Source organism: Nothobranchius furzeri, chromosome 4 (genome assembly GCF_043380555.1).
Source record: "Nothobranchius furzeri strain GRZ-AD chromosome 4, NfurGRZ-RIMD1, whole genome shotgun sequence".
Taxonomy (NCBI): domain Eukaryota; kingdom Metazoa; phylum Chordata; class Actinopteri; order Cyprinodontiformes; family Nothobranchiidae; genus Nothobranchius; species Nothobranchius furzeri.
Genome location: NC_091744.1, coordinates 58,195,198 through 58,218,703, shown reverse-complemented (window position 1 = coordinate 58,218,703; position 23,506 = coordinate 58,195,198). Strand labels below are relative to the sequence as shown.

Here is a 23,506-nt window from a genome sequence, read left to right as displayed (position 1 = left end):
GTCGAGTGGTAAAAGCTCAGCTGTTTCTATGTTGAATGCCCAGCTGGCAGCCAAATGAAATGACCTCACAGCTTGTCAACATAGCTGCTCTTTCTTTAATTACAAGGTGCAAAGGGACAAATTCACCCTGTAACACCTGGGGTTTCAGAGGTCACCTCTTTGTTTAACACTGTGTTATCCATCACCCTTCTTTTGTTCTGAGGAATGAGAATGATCTCAACACTGTAGTTAATAATTACCAGAGTGTCTGACGGGCGAGAGGCTCCTAAGCATACAGTACATCTGCTTCAAGCAGAAGGTCAATAAGTGTTTTTTTTATGAAAAACCTGTCAGGTGGAGTTTAGGGGGTTCTCCATCAGCACTTGAGTTTAGATCTTTCCTGAGGGTTTGTTCTGTCAGGTTCAAAGACACGATTTGGTTGGGAAAATCTGGCCACTTAAGAAAAAACTTTAGTATTAGTCCGTGTGGGTTAGGGTTAGAAGGTCGTACCTCGTTCTAAAGAAATCCAAGAACCACAGAACACAGACCAGCATCCAGTGAATGACAGGTTGTACTTGGCTCAGGTTCACGTTAAGGTCAGAGGTCATCAAGAAAAAGCATTTTGCCAATCAAGAAATCCAAGGCCAAATCCTCTGCTGACATATTGTAACACATCTCATATTCACCAATAAGCACTTTGATGGTCCTTAAGACAAGAGTAGAACCTTCTGGAAGGTGTGTGTCTGGCCCTTATAGAGGCCAGTCGTCCTGAACTCCACAGCGATGTGAAACAGTCGTTATCAGCTACCACAAATGCTTGATTGCAGTTCAAGGTTGTTACAGCAAGATCTGGTTGATCATTTTTGCTCTTTATTTTAACTTCCTCAGTGAGACGTTTTCGTTTGTGTTGACGGGCGAAGATGGAAGCAGACGGTTTGGTTACTGTCGTCGTTTACTGGTATGTTTAAAAGCCTCTGCTCCTTTGTCTCAGTTTTTATGTATCAAACATCCTTCTCAAATATTGTTGCAAAGTGATAGAAAATGGTTGTTTTTTTTAGCTCAGTGGTAAAGGTAGAAGACTCCCTGAGGTCTACTGCATTGTCAGCCGCCTGGGATGCTTCGACCTCTTCTCAAAGGTAGGCATGGTGATTTCAGCTAATCAAACCCTGTGTTTAAATCAAATTTCTTCATGTTGCATTTTCACGTCACAAAATCTCACATGTGACTCCACCTCGCTCCCTTCAACTGAAACAAAGGTACCACCCTTGGTGCCCACAGAACCACACCCGCCTCCAGCCCTGCAGACTTTTGCACAGAATCTTCTACTCATGGCTGCAGCACTGCAACACACATGTCATGCAGCTGGCTTAGAAGCTCCTGTGGAAACGGTTCTCTGTAATAATCCATATACTTATACACAATCCTGTTCACCCCGCACATGCCACTGATAGAGCTGGATTTGTCATTGTTAATAAAAGTAGGAATCCATGAAGTTATTATAACTCAGCCTGTTTTACGGCTACTGAGCTCACATGTGATGTCATAATAGTCATCTCCAACATGTACAGTGCTAAGTCGCTGCGTGATAACATGTTGCCTCTTTCTGTCTGTCAGTAAATGTACGGAGCTCATTTTATGATGTGATAGCTGCTCGGATTCATTCACAGCACATACTTTGTGTGTTAACAGATGCTATAAGTCCTGATATATATGTATATATATATATATGTGTGTGTGTGTGTGTGTGTGTGTGTGTGTGTGTGTGTGTGTATATATATCCTTTAGTTGTGTCATTTTTAAAAATTATTCTAACTACATATCAGTGAGCAGCTATTTACTACATCAAGTTATAGCCAGTGGCGGCACCAGAAATGTCTGTCTGCAGGTGCTATAAGGAGCTAGTCTTTTTATTGAGGGTGCTTTGAAGAAAGTGGTCATGCGTACCTATTGTTCTCTAAAACACCTTCAACACTAGCAGATACACATGCGTGCACAAAACCTCAACAACACCTGAAACAATCATTAATATACATCATAAACATTTGAACAATCACTGACTTTTCCATGAAATCATAAACACATGCAGCCACACAGAAAACCATCTATAGTGCTGCAAGGTTAGCTAACGTTAATGTTAGCATTTCCAGCGGCAAAAGCCTCGACTCCTGCGGTGGATGAAGGTTGACTCTCTTCATCCAGATCCGTAGGTTTTTGTGGGTCTGAGATCACTTCCAAACATTCATTTCTGACTGAACCCGTGGAAATGTGGGCAACAAAAACCGATCCATTTTACCGCTAGCTCTACCTTTCACTCGTTCGCAGGTGGAAAATGAGGTCAAAGGTTAACATCAATTTACTGTTTTGGTTTTTACTATCTATATGATAATTTACTGATTATTTTGTTTTGTATGTTGGTTACGTCCCCGACATGTGATGTTAAAGTGTGAAGGATGGGGAGAACATAAGAACTGGCGGCGGAGTTTAAAATGGGTTTATTTGTTCGAAAAGGTATTAAAACACGAGCAAAACTGATTTCTCAAAAAGGTTGACATTACAAAGCACATTATCAACTAAAAAATACCTGGTAAAAACTTATCTTAAAAGCTTTACCACAACGGAAGGTGTTTAAAAATGAGGTCAGTAAAATAGCCACAGACAAATGTTAACCTTAAAACCCAAACACACAAAAGATCCCACTGGATCGTTCACAATTTCTCCTTAAGAGTTAAAAACTACAAAAGTTCCAAAACTCAAACCAATCCAAACGAACAGGGGTTAAAACTACACAAAACCAGGAGGACAGCAGAACCCCTGCACTGCTGCCTCCCAGACTGCTGAAGGCACAGCCTTTTTATACAGGTGATGGCAATCAATGAAGATTCCTTGCAGCTGTGCTCCTCAGCAGCCCGGGAGAGAGGAGGAGGAGGGGCAGTGTCAGGCTGATTCAACAGAGCTGGGTGATTCTGGCTGCTTCTCTCCACTGGTCAGCCTGGCATCCGTAACAATGTTAAATATTATCACATCCACACGTTAAATTAAAATTAAATTGTAAATAAAAAAAATCTAATATTTGCTTGGGGGTCCAATGACTATTCCAGGGGCTATAGCGCCACCTAGCACCCCCCCGGCGCCACCACTGGTTACAGCTAACCCTAACCCCAACCAACCAAAGCATTAAAGAAACAGAGGAGACATTTGCTACCTAAAGCCTGAAAATCAGAATCAAGACAAAACAAAAGCCGTGGACCAAACTGAACAGATTTGGGTCTGAATGAAAAGCTGACTGTTGTTAAAACGTCTCATTTTGACAACACAGAAGCAGTCTTCACTTTAGTGCTTTGCAGTGACACATATGATCCACTCGAAGACATTTGTAAACTCCACATGTTTTTAGAGATAAATAAAGAAAAGGCTACAAAGGTTTGTCCCTTTTTGTAAATTTTCTTTCCAATGGAGTGGAAGTGTGCGCTATGTAAAGCTGGGGTTTTCAGTTCCAGGCCTGGAGGGCATCCTGCATGTTTTAAGCCTAATTTATACTTCTCCATCTGCGTCGGAACTTAGACGAGCAACGCCATTATCCGTCCTTGTGAGGGCTCTCCAGCAGGCTCGCAAGGACGGATGGAGTCGAACATTCTTTTCTAAACATCCGTCCAACGAGACGGCGAACTCAAGCTTGTGACTGATCAGGACGCAGCTGTCGTTGACAGCACCACCATTGCACCCTCATAGAAGATATCTAGCAGCGGCATGGAGCAGCTTGAATAATACCTCGCGGAAAAACTAAACAACTATGAAAATTGTATTCACCCGTGACTGGAAGAGTGAAACGATACGTAGCAAGTGTTTTGTTGGTGGACGGAAATGACGGGAAACGTGGGTTTAGAGGTGGCGAGCGCATGAAGAGGTGGAGAATGAGAGACACATTTGTCCGTGTTAAAAAGTCTCTGAAATACAAAAAAAAAAAAAAAACATACTATAAACAAAATATAAACACTCTATCTTGAACCGGATACATGACAGGATACCCCAGAACAGCCCTATGCCTTCTGTTGTCCTGGTGGGGAATTGCTTTGCAACACTCCCCAGGAGACGGAGGAGTCCAGCCCTGATGTAAAGCATGTGACCACAAACTGATCAGAAAATCACATGAAAAATAAATCAAACTATCTGTAATCGGCAGATACTGGATGAAGTGGAGAAGAGGAGAGCTATCTCTCCGGCTCTTGTGCAGCCATTTATGAGAGGCATCATGGAGGCTCCATTCCCTGCTCCAGGAAGGACCATCACTGTCAAGAACTTCCTACCTGGCTCCGGGACAGAGGTGGACTTTCCAAACTCCTGTTCGACATTTTTAACGTGATAGCAGTGTGTAATCTCTCTTGATGTATGTGTGTGTGTGCTCTGTGTGCACATGTTTGTTGTGTGTTTGTATGTTTCCAACAGGTGATTGAGCTGTGTCGACCATCAGATTCTCGTCTCGAACACGTAGACTTTGAGTGTTTATTCTCTTCGTTAAACCTCCGTCTGCTCCTGCGGGTTTTTGCCTCTCTGCTTCTGGAGCGCAGGGTCATATTCACCGCGGACAAGCTCAGGTTGGTTCCAGTAACTTATCAAACAAACGTCATTCCATTTAACGATCACAAAAGATCACATTTTCATTCTTTGTGATGAAGATCAGTTTCAAGGACAGTTAAATGATTGAATACATCTTAGCTGATGAAGACCTCAAGATGACAGGCAGTCAAGGAGAAGAAGCGAGTGTGAGAGGAAGGAATGTTGTTGTGTTGGACTGTTGCTCTGGAAACAATCGGCTCTTCTGGAAAACGGTCATGGATGCCAGTTGGATTGAAATGCAACTCCACAGTTAGTGTGTGTGTGTGTGTGTGTGTGTGCGTGCGTGCGTGCGTGTGTGTGTGTGTGTGTGTGTGTGTGTGTGTGTGTGTGTGTGATCCAAGAGTTTTCCTCACAGAAAACCTGGCCTGAGGCTTGCTCTTAAATGTGGGTTTAGTCCATAGACTGTACATACATGTCACTCAGTGAGATTCATTAAAATTAAAAACTGTTTAAGTGGGTTGTGTCAATTTTTGCATTTTGCACTCATTAAATTTCATTAAAATATTTCACCAACCTAATGTCAACTAAATGACTAAATAACAGTTTCACAGGATTGTTTTGTTTGATCAGATGAATCTTTTTTGTACCGATGGGTTAGGGTTAGGTTAGGGCAATAGAACGGAATCCCCCTGCTGCCCGATGGCTCAGCAGAGTTTGGTATGGAAACCAGCACGCTCATCAGGACCAGTCTTGAGCACCTGGTATCTGGCTTTATAGGAATGTTCAGGTGGTTGAGGCGAGAGGCCGATGAGTTGAGATATGCTGTGTAAGGTACAATGAGACAGGTCTCATGGATGCATGTGCCCAGTTGGGTTGGTTAAGACAAATGAGTGGGGCCAGGTTATGGGTTTGGGTCAGGGCCAGGGAACAAGATAAAAGAATGGAGCCAGGGTCTTAGTGTTAGGATAAAGGGGTGGGGCTAGATTTTTCAGGTCATTAGATGGTTAGGGTTAGAACCCTCTGTCCAGTGGTTCTGAAACCTAAGCCTTTTTTTTTCAGCACGTTGTCTCAGTGTTGCCATGCAGTCGTGGCTCTGCTGTATCCCTTCACCTGGCAGCACACGTACATCCCCGTCCTCCCTCCCTCCATGCTGGACATCGTCTGCACACCAACTCCATTTATAGTGGGCCTCCTGTCCAGCTCTTTACCTCGACTCAAAGAGCTGCCCATAGAAGAAGTAAGACGAGACGTCTTTCATCCTTTTGTTTCCTGAAAGGCAGCCTGTGGTGCCCACAACTCAGGACCTTTCCTCTTCCTAACAATGGCTCCAGGAAATGACATCTCTGTGTGTTTGTCTCCACTCAGGTCCTGGTGGTGGACCTCGGCAGCAACCGCTTCCTACGTCAGGTAGTAACCATAGAAACCCATAGACGCCAGAGTTATCGTAAACAGAAGTTCCACGTGTAATTGGCTGCTCTTAAATCTCATTTTCTTTACTTACAGCTGGATGATGAAGACTCCATTCTTCCTCACAAGCTGCAGGCAGCTCTTGAGCAGGTGCTGGAGAAGAGGAGGGAGCTGGCCTGTGAGAAAGGAGACCTGCCCAATGGTAAATCATCATAACAACCTTTTTAAATGTGTTTATGGGTTCCTTGGACCTTCATTTAGGTGAAAGGTGTAGTAGACTTGTGGGCTATGTTAGGAAATTTGAAAATGTTAAGCATTTGAATTTATTATTAGTTACTGGTTATACCTAATTAGAGAGGCAATAAAGTACCCATGGCTGAAATGTGAAGGAACAACATTTTTCCTAAATACAATTTTTAAACTGATCTGTTGATTGGAGAAAATATTTGTTGTTTGCATTCTTGAATTTTCCTTTTCCCTCTCTCAGATTCCAGCTCCTTGAGCACCGTAGTTTCGGAGGCATTTGTGCGTTTCTTTGTGGAGATGGTGGGTCACTACTCTCTGTTCATGGTAGGAGCGGACCGGGATGACGAGTCCCTCTCCTCACCCACCTTACCAAGCCCTTCCACCTCTTCCACGTCCTCATCCTTTCAGCGGGAGGCCTTTCGTAAAGCCGTCACTTCCAAAAGCTTGAAGAGGTTTCTGGAGGTGTTCATGGAGACGCAGATGTTTACCAGCTTCATCCAAGAGAGAGGGCAGCGCCGACAAGGCCTCAAGGGTATGACAAGTTAATCGGTGCTGAAAGCTATTAGCCCGGCAAGACTATATGTGTGAAAATGTGGTTTGGCCACAATCCATAGACTGAGCCCTAATCGTGGGGCAGAATCTACGGTTGTCTTTCAAATTGTCCTGTCGTGCTATTGGACAATGAACAACACACTCACTGCTATGGATGTCAGTCAACGGGGCAATCTGCCATACCGTGTTGAAGAAGATGCAAATACGACCTTTTCTTAAAGCTTCTTTCCGGAGTCTTTCTCTTATCCGATGGCACCATCAAGCGGCTGACCAGCATATCACACTCCTTCCATTTTTTTAACATGGCGACGTCACGTTTCTGTTTATATTTGTGCTTCTGTAGCCGACAAACAGCTAAAACACGTTGTTTTACGAGTATTATTCTCATGTCATGTTGTGTTCTCATATATTTATATTTTAGAGACTTACTTGTACGTGAAAAGTTCATGAACTCTGCATCAGCCGAGGTATTCCTTAAATTTGAAGCATCTAAGCGGTAGTCTAACGCTATTGGTTAGTTCTGGTCGGCGCTGAGTTTCCTATTGCACGGAGCTCTGCGGGGCAGGGGGTGTGCATAGCAAAAACAAAAAAAAAAAGATGTATTGATTACATTATATCACATTACATGATAAAATAATCACTTTTAGGGATTTCTGACAAATCATACATGATTTCTGAATGGGGAAAACTCCGGAAGGATACTTCAATAAGTAAACTTAAGTACCCCATCTGCTCTTGATTCAAAAGCTGGACGCTACTCAGCCTGAAACAGCTTTGTTCAGCCAGGTTTGGGTTAGCTCATCTGAGCATAGTTGTGTTTCCTTGCCAGCTTCATGTCAGAAAGTGGGTGTGCCCTTCATAGGCACGGGGGGGGGGGGGGGGGGGGGTGTTACTCTGACAAAAATAGCATGAGGTGATCTGTAAATCAGGCAGGTGATCTGTATGCTACAGAGAAACTCAATTCAGCAGAAAAATGGTGGTGTTGTTGGAAATACTGCTCAGTTTTATGGCCTTTTTTCAGACTCTGAACCAGGAAATGGCTGCAGGCAGTGAAGCAGCAGATGGAAAGCTCCGGAGCCACCAGTGACTCTGCCCCTTAGCCAGTCTGCGGACACAGTCCCAATGCTAGCCAAACTCAGCTTTGCTAGGTTTCTCAATGGAGCAGGGGCATAGGAGAGAAAGTAGAGGAAAAAAACCAAACCATTCCCTTGAAAACTGGTCAGTCCGAATTACTCTGAGTCGTCTAAATGGTTCAAAGTTGATGCCAAAGCCATTTCAAATGAGTCGTCACCATCTTATGTTTCACGCAGTCGAAGTAACATCCCACCCACAAAACTGATAGTGATTGGCCCACCAAACTAATAGAGCTCTGTGATTGGCCCACCAGATCGATAGAGTTCTGTGATTGGCAAGGCACAGGACTGTTTGGGCCCAGTGGCGGCTCCAGAAATGTCTGTCTGCAGGTGCTATGAAGGAGCTAGTCGTTTTATTGAGGGTGCTCTGAAGAAAGTGGTCATGCGTACCTATTGTTCTCTAAAACACCTTCAACACTAGCAGATACACATGCGTGCACAAAACCTCAACAACACCTGAAACAATCATTAATATACATCATAAACATATGAACAATTGCTGACTTTTCCATGAAATCATAAACACATACAGCCACACAGAAAACCATCTATAGTGTTGCAAGGTTAGCTAACTTTAGTGTTAGCATTTCCAGCGGCAAAACCCTGGACTGCTGCGGCGGTTGAGGGTTGACTCTCTTCATCCAGATCCGTAGGTTTTTGTGGGTCTGAGATCACTTCCAAACATTCATTCGTTTCTGACTGAACCCGTGGAAATTTGGGCAACAAACACTGATCCATTTTACCGCCAGCTCTACCTTTCACTCATTCGCAGGTGGAAAATGGGGTCAAAGGTTAACATCAATTTACTGTTTTGGTTTAAGTTTTTACTATCTATATGATAATTTACTGATTATTTTGTTTTGTATGTTAAATATTATCACATCCACACGTTAAATTAAAATCCAATTGTAAAAAAATAAATCTAACATTTGCTTGGGGGTGCAATGACTAATCCAGGAGTAGCTATAGCGCCCCCTAGCGCCTCCCCGGCGCCGCCACTGTTTGGGCCTACTGAGGCTCTAGGGTGGCTAGACCGGTCTGTCTAGATTTCTATGCTAGAAAGCTCTGGGTTTTAAATTAAACAGCAAAAATCTTTGTTTCGCCTCTAATTTTAAATGAAGTCTGAAACTTTCTTGAGCAGATCTGTACAATAATCTGTTTATGTGACCAGAGAAATATTCAAACAGGTTTTTGTGACATAAAAATAAAACTATGAGGAAATACTTCAAAATCTCATTTTAACAATGACTTTGGTAACAGATATAATGGACACTCCGTATCAACCCTAACCCTTAGCATCAAGATGCTTTTTGGGCTAATGTGACAAAGTCTTTGTGTTCGTTTGGCTATCAGAGGATCTTAGATACTATTTTTGCACCTTCTTATTGTTGAAATATGAATTCTTCATCTTCAAGTTATCATCTAGGTACTGTTGTTTTTTTTTATTGGTTCTACAGGTCTGGTAGTAATCAGGCCTGGATGTGGTCATTGGAACTAAACTCGGCTTTAGCATAATGTGGTTAATCCCAGCTAACTCAGGATTTAACACGGAGGACAACTGCTATTTACATCTGTCTGAATCTGGTCTTGGTGCGTTGTTTGCTTTGCAGTGGAATTGTCCCAAATATGTAAGAGAAAAACAGCAGTAAGTTCTGAACTGGTGCGTCGTGGTTGTACTTGAATGTATTTATTGGTTTTTGTGTGCAGGTCTGTTTGAGGTGAGAGCACAAGAGTATCTGGACTCGCTTCCTGGGAGCGAGCACAGAGGTGTTAACAAGTTCCTCAAAGGCCTCGGTGAGGTTTACCACTCAGCCGCACGCAGTCAGCTGATTCAGTACATTTACATGAACATTTTATATCTTCTACTCATCTTAAATATACATTTATTGTTTGTTTTGTTGTCTTTTTGTTCTTTTTTTTTTCAGGAAACAAAATGAAGTTTCTTTCCAAAAAATAAGATGGAAAGCTGTGAAATCAGGACAAAGATCATGAACTCCGAGCACGTGGAGCATGTCTAGATGGAGATCTGTCATCTCCAAGAAAGACTTTTGAAATGAACTGGATTCATAGTTTGGAAAACTAGGGAATCTTGGGGTTTCCCTCCCAGCATGAGTGTTGCAAAGACCAACTCATCACAGGAAATATTGCAGAGACTCTGTTCCTACAGTGTATCACTGTAAAGCTCATCACAGTGTAAATATTTCTGCAGCCGCGGTCTCAGTCGCCTGTAAATCAGCACGAAGGAGAGAAAATCCAGCCTTTATGTTTCATTCCATTTATTTTCCTAAGAAGCTTTTATAAATGCAGCAGTACAACTTCTCTGGTCATGGGAGGCTTTTAAGTTAATTTATATTACATTTTAGACAAACTTTATCTCTTATTTTTTAAATTCTATACAATGATTTTATTCAGATGTTTTAAAAGAACTTCCTGTAGTTATTATTAGACTTTATTATAGAGATTAGTGCAGTGAACTTGGGTTACTGGGTTTTTGTACCACTATTGTAAACAACTGTACATTTTATTACAATGAGTCTTGGGATTTATAAGGAAATCAATGTGAAATGTATTCCCACTAGTGTCCAGAGATGATATGTGCGTAAAACGGAGGAATTATGTGCATCTTAGATCAGTCAGCCCTGTGATGTTATAAAAACAGCTTAGGATGTTTTACACTTGGCAAAAAAAACTATGAAATGTCATAAATAAAATGATTTGAATTAGAAAAATTATCATTTATTTGGTGATTACTGATTTTAGGACTTCACTGCTGCAGCAGCAGCAGGCAGTAATGTTGTTTCAGAGATCTGACAAAATAAAGTATTAGAAGGGCATCGTGAATATGATGATGATGGGGAAGGCTGTTGTTGTTGTAGCATCCAGGAAACAGCAGAGAACGTCTCAACTAGTAGAAGCTAACTGTTAGCATTAGCAACTCAACCACACAGCAGAACTTCTCTAGGTTTGTTATTTTTGGAGGTAAAACTTCAACAATGCAGAGCAAACAAAGCCAGTGGTAGAGTCGTGTTGCCGTTAGCCAATCAGAGGAGAGATGTTTAAATATCATGAAATAAGAATCTGAAGCTACCTTCTTCTCCAGCTGATTTATACTCCCTGAAACAGGCGCACCGTGGCTTTCTTCTCCCAGAGTATGACTTGGTTCCTCTCGGTGTTGGGGCAACACAAACTGTTGTTGCTGTAGTTTCATCAGACTATCAATATTTTAATCAAATGAATAAAAGAAATAACTGAAAGTTCTTAGGTCACGTGTTTGCTTGTAGTAAAGTTTCTGTCACAAATAAAATAATGTGCAATATGGTAAAATTCCAGCAGGGGGAGCTGTTATCATGCTTAAGCTTCACTGTCCTTGCCGCTTCTCAGAGTCCTAAGTTCACCTCTGGGATAATTGCGACTATGAGTCTTTAATATCTTGTGCAACAGGCCCAAGTCCCAAAATAATGTTGCTTTTTCTGCTTCTATGAGGATAATCTAATGAGTCTCAGCATTAGGTTCATTAATGCTTCCGGCCAATTAAGAGAAATATTAATCCCATAGCTTTCATATGCTCACGTTGTTCACCGTTCCTTTGTTCAACAAGACTGACTAAAACCTTCCCAAGTTTTAAACTTCTGCACACAAACTTACTGATTTTATATTCAACATGTCAGTGGGTAAGTATGTGACAAACATGATAATAATAATAATAATAATAATAATAATAATAATAATAATAATAATAATTATTATTATTATTATTATTATTATAAGGGTTGTAATAAAAACAGATTTCAGGCTCCAAACTGACATTTTTCATGATGTGTTATAATTTTATTTTTAGTATAATGGAGAAATTTTTCTCTGAACATAAAGAGAATTAGTTTTAGTACAGACTCATGTCAGCACATTATTAGTTATAATAAAGGCTCTTGTTTATGTTTTTCCACTACCAATAAGATTTCCTTTATTTTATTATTCTTGACAGGGGTTTTCTCTGCTTCCAGTTTTACTTTCCTAACTGGAGCCTTCCTCCTCCTCCTCCTCCTGCTGATTACGTGTTGACCGATCAGACCTCCCTCCCTCCCTCTCCTCCCTGCCTTGCTCTTTTTCTCTGGCTTTTTCCAGGCTTCATGTCATACCACGGCTAATTCCTGACATTCCTGCCTTCCTCTCGCTTCAAACAAGCAGCTCCAGGAAGGAGACGAGGCAGCACAAAACAAGCAAAGAAGAAGAAGCGAAAAAAGCTCACGGAGTTACTTTTTAATTAAGAAATAATAATAAATATTAACTCTGATATTGGTCCACTTGTGTGCAGCCTACCAGGACCTGGTGTTAGACTTTAATCAGGTAAGTTCTCCTGAAGACTCCAGGGCAGATTATTATTAATATTATAATAATAATAATTATTATTATTATTACTATGATTTGAGTTGTTGTGGAGGATTGTGTCTCTGACTCAAACCTCACATGTTGGTAACATACTTGGAATACTTCACATTTCTTTGCTTGAATACATTTTTGTCTTTATTTTAACCCGGAAGGAGCAGCTCAGACTTCCCAACACCAACAGCTGAGTGAGCAAACATTAACACCGTCCTGGAAACTTTCACTCTAACACTGACTATTGATTAACTGGGATTATTTCAGTGTTAATCTGCCTCCTTTCCTGCTTCAACAAGTGTGAGTGGACGTTTGCTAACATGAATTTCAGGGCTAGCTTTAGATTTAATTCATGTTTTCACTTTAATAACATGTAATTTATTGGATCTTGAAGCTGAAGATTTTGTCCTGATAAGTAAAAGTTTCATTAAAGTATCACTGATGCCCGGCTATTTAGCCGGGCATCAGTGATACTTAGCTGCATGTGTTATTTATTTTTTGTTCTTAAAATATAACTTTAAATGGTGTAAACGAAGCAGGTTTGTAAATATAGAATATTTTGACATAGAGAGTGCTTGTAATGATCCGAAATGGCCATTTTTCTGCATAATGATCCAGTCGGGAACTTTACTGATTATTTGGTTTAAATTTGGCCTGTGAATGCACCACTATGTATAGCAACAAAAAATCACAAATTTTCACGGGTCAGTGAACTCCCCATCACTTAAGGACACCACTAGCAGCAATAGACCTTTCATCTGCCCGTTTTTACTTCCATAATTACAAATTAAAATTAATCTGAACTGGAAAAAAGTATTATTTTAATTTTTAGCAAAAAATAGAATGGGCCAAAATCTGCATCAGCAGGTTAGATAAGTCAGGACTCAGAATCTATAACTTGACATGTAATTGTGCATTTGATAATTACTGGAACCTGCAGTTTGCACAAAATATTCTTTGAAATTTATAATCTGCAACAAATGCTGCAGAAAAGACCAGATTGTTTTAGTTTATTTTGCACAAGGCCTTTTAAACTGGTTTACGTGATTTAGATTAGCAAGGTTAGTTTGGGGGACGCATCTCACACCGTCTCTGGCTCCAGCTGTTGAACTGCATTAATAGGGTCAGAAGCGCACAGTTGAATGTGAATAATGTGTTTGAATATAAAAGCTGATCCGTGTGGACTTTATATGGCTGAAGGCGTTTGCTTGAAACCAGGCTGATATTCAAAAATTTTGGTGTTTCATCTGACAAAATATAACATGAGGAAAATGGACTTTACAATAACACTCTCTCAGCTTGCCTTAATGAACTTGCTCCCGTTATAAAAAAAAACATCTGTCTCTTTTAATCAGTCTGCCCCTTGGTAGTCCTGAACTACATAAACTAAAAAAACTACGCAGAAAATTGGAACGCCTCTACAGGAAAACCAGACTTTCAGTGCACAAACAAGCTCTTGCTGACCATACAGAACTGTACAGAACTAAACTCACCGTGGCCCGCACTTCATTTTACTCCAACACCATTGTCACTGGCGCTCTAAATCCCTGCAGACGTTTCTCCATGAATACTTTACTCAAACCACAGGACAATAACCTACAATTTTTCAGTAATTAAAAATGCAACATTTTCATGGAATTCTTCAAATCCAAAATTGACAATATCCACCAGGAGCTTTTTTCCACTGCTCTGTTTAATGCTGACCTTCCACCCGATCTTCCTCTGTCCATCCAAAATCAACTCTCTCTCTGATGACAGTTTTGGAACTCAACAAACAATTTTCCAAAATCCATCTCTCCACCTGCCCCTTGGATCCAATCCCACCCCCACTTGTAAAATCATGTCTTCCATATCTCACTCCACTTATCCTGGATATAATCAACTCATCAGTTACCTCTGGTACCGTCCCTTCGGCCTTCAAACTGGCTGCCATCAAACCAATATCTAAAACACCCGGACTGGACCACGACAATCCTCAAAATTTTCACCCTATCTCCAACCTTCCTCTAATTGCCAAAATCCTGGAACGTTCAGTGGCCTCTCAGCTATCTGAACATCTTCATTCAAATCAGCTTTTTGAGACTTTTCAATCTGGATTCCGCTCTCACCACATACAGAAACGGCTCTGATCAAAGTAACGAATGACCTCCTGGTGGCATCAAACTCTGGATCCCTCTCCATACTCCTCCTCCTTGATCTTGGTGCTGCCTTTGATACCATTGATCATTCCATCCTTCTACATCTTTTGCAATCTCATGTTGGTGTTACTGGTTCAGCCCTCTCCTGGTTCACATCTTACCTCTCCGACACATCCCAATTCTTCTCCTTAAACAACTGCAGATCTGATATCAACCCAGTAAGTTAGTAACCCATGTAATGATTTAAATTACGTGTTATTTAATAAACAATAAGGCGTAGGATTCCATAGTAAATATGAAATCAACCTTATGGATCTGAGAGGTTATTTAAACCAGAAGATTGAAACTTTTTATTGCAGGGATTAGATAGCAGCTTCGTGTTCACTCAGAGACAACAGAAGAGAGAGAGTCAAGTTTAAACGTTTAAAAATTTATTACTAAACAAATTAAACTAGACTAGCTTTAAACACCAAATGTATGGTGTAACTAGGGTGGATGAGACGGTGAATGGGGTGAGGTGTAATGTTGCTCAGAACCTGCAAATCCGAAGAAACGATTAGTTCTGATGGGAACTGAAGGCGATGTTTTCGCGTTAAGCTTTAGTTAGGAGATTCATAAACACATTTGACGTCATTTGTCAGTCTGCATACCCTGAGCGGAAGTCCCCGTCTAGATCAGGAGGTGTAAAGGTCCAGCTTGACCTCATGGAGCAGGAGCCGGTAGAAGCAGCCACGGCAGCCGACCACCCGTCTTGAGATACTTCCGGGTCACGACAATTTGTTGGCGTCTGGTGAGACCCGCCTGGGTCTTGATGGTTCAGCTTTTATTCTGAAAGGAACCGTTGCAGAAGTTGGAACAGCAACGAATTTTCCAGCTTGCCATTGGTTCTTTCGGTTGAAGAGGAGGGTTACGGACTGGCCACTCCAACAACTTCTCTAGAACGCTTTGAAGTGGTATTAGAAATAACGTGGCATAGCTTTATACTTCGGATGTTTTGGTTTATGGTCGAATGAAAAGTTGACAGACTTACCAAACACCACCAAAACCACGCCCCCGTCAGATCTGGCTGATTCTGATTGGATCAGTGAAAGCAATGTGTGATATCTTTTAACGCTACGTGAGATCAGTCCTATTGGAACATTTAAAGGGACTTTACGGAGTTTTGAATTTTTATGCTCGCTATTGCCCCCTCAGGCCAAAAGCGTAACGGCAGCTTCAATAGTAGGCTCATGCACGAGGCACGCATGCTGTACGTGCACACTCCTTAACGAAAATAACAGCTGAGACAGTCCCGTGTGTGTGTGTGTGTGTGTGGCCCGGAGGACAGAGGACAGGAGAATGAGCAGCTAATTAATTAAATAAGTTGGTTCTGTACCCTTCTCTTCAGCACAGCCGACAAAGGTTTATGATGGGTCAGTCCTCCTGCATGCTCAGATCATTCCCTTCCCTTGCTTGAAAAATTGTTCCAAAACGAAAGTTGAACCCACATCTTTTTTATCTGTGAATTCAATGCCATTCGGCGAGTCTCAAATAAAAATTTGGGCATCTTACTGTAACAAAATATACCATTAATGTAAAAAATAAACTCTAAATAAACTATGTTCACATCTAGAACCGAACTCGCGTCTTCTACACGAGAGTCCGACATCTTACTAGATGAGCTAAAGCGCCAGTGATGTCTTTTGCATCTGTACCATTTATATCGTTGAGGACAGCTGAAACAACGTTCAAAGAACGGTTCGGAGCAAAAATGGCTATTTTGTTGCTAATTTGCAGGAAATAGCTAAAAGAAAGTAGCTAAGGGTCCTCAGAAATGTAGCTTGGTTCATCACTAGGCGTTAGGAACAGCAACAAAGTCGCTGAGTTGGCATTCTCTCTCTGCTGCTAAAGCTACTGCAAATGCTACGGGCTATGCCTGAGCGTGAACACGCATGAAGCAGCCTGCTCGACCCGAGCAGCTCTCTTTTTCTGTGATTTTACAGAAAAACAGGCAATCACAGTAAAAATGCCAGGGCTCATTCTACAGGACCAGGGCATTAGAGGAGAATGTATGAAGAAGAATTGTATTATTTCTATACATGTTTTGGCTGTCAAACTTCCATACTGTCCCTTTAAAGTCATAGTACCTTTATATTCTATAGGATTATAATAAAGTAATTAATATTTTGATTTCACAGTTTGGTCACATCTTATTTATCTTATTATTACCTATTAAATATTATTATTAAATTAAATAAACGTCCTTTGTTGAGGCAACCGACCGGAGCTGTGGTCACAGGATAATTGGTGTCTGTCCTGGTGGCAACCCCCGAACCCGCTGGTGGACACTGGCGGTTAGGGATGCTGTCAAGCTGAAGACAGAGTCCTGTCAGGTCTTTTTGGCCTGTGGACTCCAGAGGCAGCTGACAGGTACCGGCAGTCCAAGCGGAACGTGGCTCGGGTGGTCGCCAAGGCAAAAAACTCGGGCATGGGAGGAGTTCGGTGAGACCATGGAGCATGACTTCCGTGCAGCTTTGAGGAGATTCTGGTCCACCATCTGGTGTCTCGTGGGGGGGGGGGGGGGGGGGGGGGGGGTTGGGGGGGGGGGGTGCTGCTGACCTCTACTCAGGACGTTGTGAATCGGTAGGCAGAATACTTCGAAGACCTCCTCAATCCCATCGAAATGTCTTCCAGTGAGTAAGCAGTCTGGGGAATTTGGGTTGGCCTCTCAAATCTCTGGTGCTGAGGTCACTGAGGTGGGTAAAAAGCTCTTGTGTGGCAGGGCTCCAGGGGTGGATGAGATCCGCCCGGAGTTCCTTAAGGCTCTGGATGTTGTGGGGCTGTGTTGGCTGACACGGCTCTGCAATATCACGTGGACATCGGGGGCAGTCCCACTGGACTGGCAGACCGGGGTGGTGGTCCCCTTATTTAAAAAGGGGGACTGCAGGGTGTGTCCCAACTACAGGGGGATCACACTCCTGAGCCTTCCTGGTAAGGTCTGTTCAGGGGTTCTGGAGAGGAGGGTCCGTCGGATTGTTGAACCTCAGATTCAGGAGGAGCAATGTGGTTTTCATCCTGGTCGTGGAACACTGGACCAGCTCTGTACCCGTAGGGGGATCCTGGAGGGTGCGTGGGACTTTGCCCAACCAGTCTACAGGTGTTTCGTGGATTTGGAGAAGGCATTTGACCACGTCCCTCGGAGGGCCCTGTAGGGGGGTACTCCGGGAGTATGGGGTACCAGGCCCTCTGATACGGGCTGTTAGGTCCCTGTATGACCGGTGTCAGAGCTTAGTCCACATTGCCGGCAGTAAGTCGGGCTCGTTCCCAGTGCGAGTTGGACTCTGCCAAGGCTGCCCTTTGTCACTGATTCTGTTCATAACCTTTATGGACAGGATTTATAGGTGCAGCCAAGGTGTGGAGGGCATCCGTTTTGGTGGCCTGAGGATCAGGTCTCTGCTTTCTGCAGAAGATGTGGTACTGTTGGCTTCATCAGAACGTGATCTTCAGCCATCACTTGAGCGGTTCGCAGCCGAGTGTGAAGCAGCCTGGATGAGAATCAGCTCCTCTAAATCTGAGACCATGGTCTTGATTCGGAAAAGGGTAGAAAGCCTTCTCTGGGTCAGGGATGAGGTCCTGCCCCAAGTGGAGGAGTTTAAGTATCTCTGGGTCTTGTTCACGAGTGAGGGAAAACTGGATCGTGAGATCGACAGGCGGATTGGTGCTGCATCTGCAGTGATGCGGGCGTTGTACCGGTCTGTCGTGGTGAAGAGAGAGCTGAGTCAGAAGGCGAAGCTCTCGATTTACCGGTCGTTCTATGTTCTTACCCTCACCTATGGTCATGAGCTTTGGGTAGTGACCGAAAGAACGAGATCGCGGATACAAGCGGCCGAAATGATTTTTCCCCGAAGAGCGGCTGGGCTCTCCCTTAGAGATAGGGTGAGAAGCTCAGTCATTCCGGAGGGACTCGGAGTAGACCCGCTGCTCCTCCACATCAAGAGGAGCCAGTTGAGGTGGCTCGGGCATCTGGTCAGGATGCCTCCTGGACGCCTCCCTGGTGAAGTTTTCCAGGCACGTCCAACCGGGAGGAGACCTAAAGGTAGACCCAGGACACGGCGGAGGGACTATGTCTCTCACCTGGCCAGGGAGCTGGCCCAAGTGGCTGGGGAGAGGGAAGTCTGGGCCTCTCGCCTTAGGCTACTGCCCCCGCAACCCGACTCATAAGCGTATGAAAATGGATGGATGGATTAAATAAACAAAAACTAAACATAAAAGATCATGTTTGGATGAATGTTTGCTGCTTTTTTTCCTTTCTCCTCTGTTACCCACGCACAGATAGGACCAATTATTTGCGATTAATCCATCTACCTTATGATGTTTGAGGAGGAAATAATTCTTGTCAGGGAAAATGATCAAAAAGATCAAAATTAATCTTAAATTTCGCATGCATGTTGTGAGTTTTATGCTTTTTTAATTGGTCCCTTTAAACTACAAACGGAGGCTGGAGGGGTTAGGGTTTGTTTATCTCAAATTTGGATTTAAAATTAATTAGGATTTCTTCTGCCCCAATCAAAGCACAGGTAAGCCGTGAGATTAAAGAACGTTATTGTTTGGAAAATATTCCTTTTGGTGTGTGAAGTTTGCATCTGTTTCCACAAATACACATTCAGCATGATTCAAATGTTATAGAGCGAAGTGTGGAAAGTCTGTGCAAAATACAACACCAGAGATTAACAGGATAAACCACCAAAGGAAAAAAGAATCATCAAATGCTGGCAGGAAAAATAAAGACTTCCCTCCACAAAAACCTTCTTGTAATATTAAAAGCTTTGCATGTCAACCTGACAAAATAGGCTTCTGCAAACATTCCTGAAGTACCCCCCCCCCCCCCCCCAGGCAGCTGACAGGAGTGTGTTTTCCAGAGCAGCAACAGGTAGACTGGACCTGAATGATGGAAGGGAGGCGACACCACTGTCAGGTTCTTCTCTGACTCCTGAGTCAGTCCAGAACAGTTTGTTTCCACATATTTGACTCTTCTGTTCTTGTAATTATTTAAAAAAAAATCCTGATTGTTATTCTGTAACTAAAGGTTTTGTTGTTTGAGTCGCGGTAGCGTGTGTGTGTGTGGGCGGCTGTGATGGAACTGGGATGTGGACGTGTTTGTGTGGGTGGGTGAGTGGAACAAAAAGGATGGTGAACACAAAAGCAGGTGTGTAAAGGTGTGTGAGAACAAAAACACAGATTTGTCCTTGTTTGAAAGTGTGTGTTTGTTGAAAACGCCATGAGACAGATGCAGTGCACTAGTGTGTGTGTGTGTGTGTATTTTCTGTGCTCATCCCACATAGCGATCATTCCTTCCCCGCTCACAGTAGAAATAATTCCTCAGATATGAGCTTGTAGAACAAAGACCCCCCCCCCCCCCCCCCCCCCCCCCCGTTCATCGGGAGCTCGGTGCTGTTTGTGTGACTTTGTTCAACGATTGCAGCCGGCCTGATCGTCTATGAGGGACGGATGTGATAGAGCCTCTGCTCTCTTTCTCTGCAGCACATTTCCTGTTGATGTAGCGAGACTGCAGGTTGAGCTTTCTGGGAGATTTTAACTCGGGTGATTTTATGTCTTGACCCAACTTTGTGCAGACAAACTCTTCTCATAATTTAATAACATTTGCACTTAAACGTTAAACATTATCAACTGGCTAAAAACGAGCTTTGTGAGCTTTAGTTGTGGGTTTTTTCTAACTAGTCAGTAAACTCCAGCACTGTCACTTTTAACACGATAGGTTTATTCCTGATGTCCTTTAAAAGCTGATAATTTTTTCTGACCTTAATTTGCTACAGAGTTTTTAGAGTATTAAGAGTTTTAGAGTTGTTGGAACTGTGAAAACAGCTGTCTGCTGCAGCTGTAAACCACAACAAGCAATAGGCAGTCAGACCCAATCAAAACTAGAAGAGTTGCTGCAGAATCTGTGAATTTTGCTGCTGCAAGTGACAATGAATCAATAGAACAAAGAGCAGGTTAACTGATTGTTGAAGTAATCTCTAGAATCGGGTAAAGACGAATAAAATCGTGCAGTCTGGATGCGTGTGAGTCTATGAAGCCCAGATGCTCTGGCTCTTTCAACCCAGTGGGATCCAGCATCAGAAAACCCAACAGAACCACCTCCATCTTGCACCCACGCACTGGTGTCAAAACATTTACTGCCATTACATTCCCAGCATGTTTAGCACAGATTTGTAAGTACAGACATGTGCTTGCATGGCCCCTCTATGAGACACGTGTGTAGACTCAGCATAATCCATAAGTGGTGGTCAGTGTGTAGATTTTCTTCAGAATATTCAAACTTAGACATAGAAATATTAAATACATGAAATATTATTTTAGCTGAATGACAACATCCAAGTACTAACTGCTCTAAGAAACAGTGCACACCTTTTCACTCCATCGATTTACTGTGATGAACAAAGTCAAATTTTAGTTGTGATTTTGTTGCTCAAAATAGAAATTTTCACAGTTTTCATGAAAAACACAAACATGAACTTGACTCACAGGTCATGGTGGTAAACATGTTTGCTAAAACGTTTCCAGGACATTCATTTAATAGCTGGTGAGAAATGTCAGTGTTATTAATGTTGGGCTCTGATCACACACACACACACACGCGCGCGCGCGCACACACACACACACACACACTCTAGCATTTGTTGTGAGAACTGTCATTGACTTCTATTTATTTCAGTGGCAGGATTGTGCCTAACCCTAACCCTAACCCCAACTCTAACCATAACCAGTCTACTCCTAACCATAACCTTAACTAAAACTTAATTCACACCAAACATCTAAAACTAATGACTAGAGCTCTGTAACATTAGTACCGAAGTGAGGACCGACACAATGTCCTCAATTTGCAGGTAACAAAACTTGTTTTGGTCCTCACTTTGATGTATAGACCGGTACACACACACACACACACACACACACACACACACACACACACACACACACACACACACACACACACACCAGAGTGTGTGTGCAGTGATAGGTGTGTTTGGTCCGGGGCCCCTGACTGCTGCACCAGCTGGAGGATTTGCCCATAGGTGAAGGGGTTGTTGGTCGGGCTTGTTTAGGGCATCATTCAGTTTAATGAACCTCCTGGATGCTTTAAGTGAGCCACAGAGCTGCACGCTAATGCCTTTCAACCCGCTGTCACTCACAGAGACAATAAAAAGTACTTTTCTGACAAAAAAGTCATCATGGCTCAATGTGTCAGTAGCTTACCAGCCACGATTACTGCTTTTTGAGAGGCATGTTAAAAATACTTGCATGAGTTAAAATTATCACGTGTCCTATAAGTCAGACGGGTTCGGTAGAAGGTGAAAGAAAAATATTAATTTGTATATTTTCATTTTTTTGCCTGTTTTAAATAAAAACGTTCAGTTTCAGATAATGGTCTGAATAATACAGATTATTTTATGTACAAAAGTTATGATATAAAAACACGCCAAGCACATCTGTCTTCGTTTACTGTTGAAATCAGTAGCTACCATGTTGCTTATCTGGAACCAGACTATGCACCAGAGAAAGAAAATATTGGAACATTAGAAAGTTAAGGGCTATGTGAACCAACAGCAATTTCTGCTTGTTTTTAAATTCTCCATTCTTATGTGTACATCTGTGCAAACACACAAACTCATGGAAGGTCAACTGACAGGGCATTTTACAGGAAGTGCTGTGGAACATCAGGGGCGTCAAAGGAAGTATGGGAGGAGATGGTCTGGGAGTCATTTCTTACTCACGTTGACACCAGATCGCTGCTGCCTCCCAACACACTCATGTTTGGAATTAGCAGCAACGTGACGTCTACTACTTTTGTCTTTATTGCCCTAAATGGACGTGGTGTTGGAGTTTCACTGTGGCAGGAAAACAGCCCATGACAGAAAACCTCTGTTCATTTTGACTCATGAGTCTGACAGTTCTTCCGTCACTGTGTCCTACTATTGTTTTCTGTGTTCTTTTTTTTTTGTGTGTGTTTGTTTTGTTTTTAGGAATTTTCTTTTCATTTGTTGATAGGTAGAAGTCCACTATTACCAAACTAGGCCAGTTTTGATGTCTGTCATCATTGGAGCTTTGACTTCGATACTTTTTTCTGATTGAACTCAACATTTGAATGGAGGTTTATACTATAGTGAATACTATAAGAAAAACTTACATGTTTCTAAAACAGCTCCAGGTCGCAGACATTTACTTGTAATTCAGATAAAAATGGCTCAAATACAAACACTGACTGAAACTCTTGTTGTTAGTGAACTTTGTTTCGTGCAGTCTCAGTTATCCATAAACCTGAGCCTTAGCTTATAAAATTCATTAAAACTCTAACTTAGAAGTGCGGAACACTGAAAACCCAGTTTTTAATTTTCATTTCTGGTTATAATTGGTCACTACGAGTTTTTCATGCAGAAAAATTAAATAGTCTCCTACACCTATATCCTGTATTAGCCTCTGAAAGAAACTAGACGGTGAAACTCTAGGATTAGAAAAGCCTGACAGATCTACGTCACACTGTCACTTAACATTCATGGACTCACCCATCTTGACTCACGACGAGGAATGCTGTAGTTGGTTTAGCATCCAGGAAACAGCAAAGATTGTCTCAGCTTGTAGAAGCTAACTGTTAGCATTAGCAACTCCACCACACAGCAGAACTCCTTCAGGCTTGTGTTATCTGTGGAGATAAAACATCAACGTTGCAAAACAAACAGTAGTAAAGTTGTGTTGCTGTTAGCCAGTCAGAGGCGAGATGTCCAAATATCAGGAAATAAGACTCAACATCCTGCCGTCTGAAGCTCAGCTGTGATGTTGTTCACTTCTAGTTTCTGAAACAGGTGCACCGGTGCTTTGTTTCCCCAGAGTACAACTTACAAGGCATTTATTCCAATAGACGACTGCAAATGTTGATTAAATGAGTGAACCACATCTTTAAACCCAAATGCATTTTCTTTTTATCCCTGTTCATTCTCATCTAGAGCCATTTTCAACATCTTCATAACCACCTGAGGAATTCCAACAGACAGGTGTGTTTGCTGCAGAGGCCTCCCTGTCGTTCCGCCGCTGCTTGCCACAGAACTCCAATCCTCCACACTTTGC

At 42.4% G+C, this 23,506-nt stretch overlaps 1 protein-coding gene across 1 annotated transcript in view; it reads left to right on the top strand.

Moving 5' to 3' along the window:
- The window catches only part of si:dkey-82f1.1 (DENN domain-containing protein 2A), a 39,078-nt gene extending 29,030 nt beyond the window's left edge, over positions 1-10,048 (top strand). The window contains exons 11-20 of the mRNA XM_015963961.3: positions 868-937; positions 1,038-1,115; positions 4,160-4,300; positions 4,423-4,571; positions 5,593-5,770; positions 5,899-5,940; positions 6,037-6,142; positions 6,428-6,718; positions 9,579-9,665; positions 9,797-10,048. Of these exons, the coding sequence (XP_015819447.1) occupies positions 868-937; positions 1,038-1,115; positions 4,160-4,300; positions 4,423-4,571; positions 5,593-5,770; positions 5,899-5,940; positions 6,037-6,142; positions 6,428-6,718; positions 9,579-9,665; positions 9,797-9,828 (1,174 nt within the window). The 3' untranslated portion in view covers positions 9,829-10,048. The remainder of the gene's footprint in view (positions 1-867; positions 938-1,037; positions 1,116-4,159; positions 4,301-4,422; positions 4,572-5,592; positions 5,771-5,898; positions 5,941-6,036; positions 6,143-6,427; positions 6,719-9,578; positions 9,666-9,796) is intronic.
- The last annotated feature ends 13,458 nt before the right edge of the window (positions 10,049-23,506 follow it).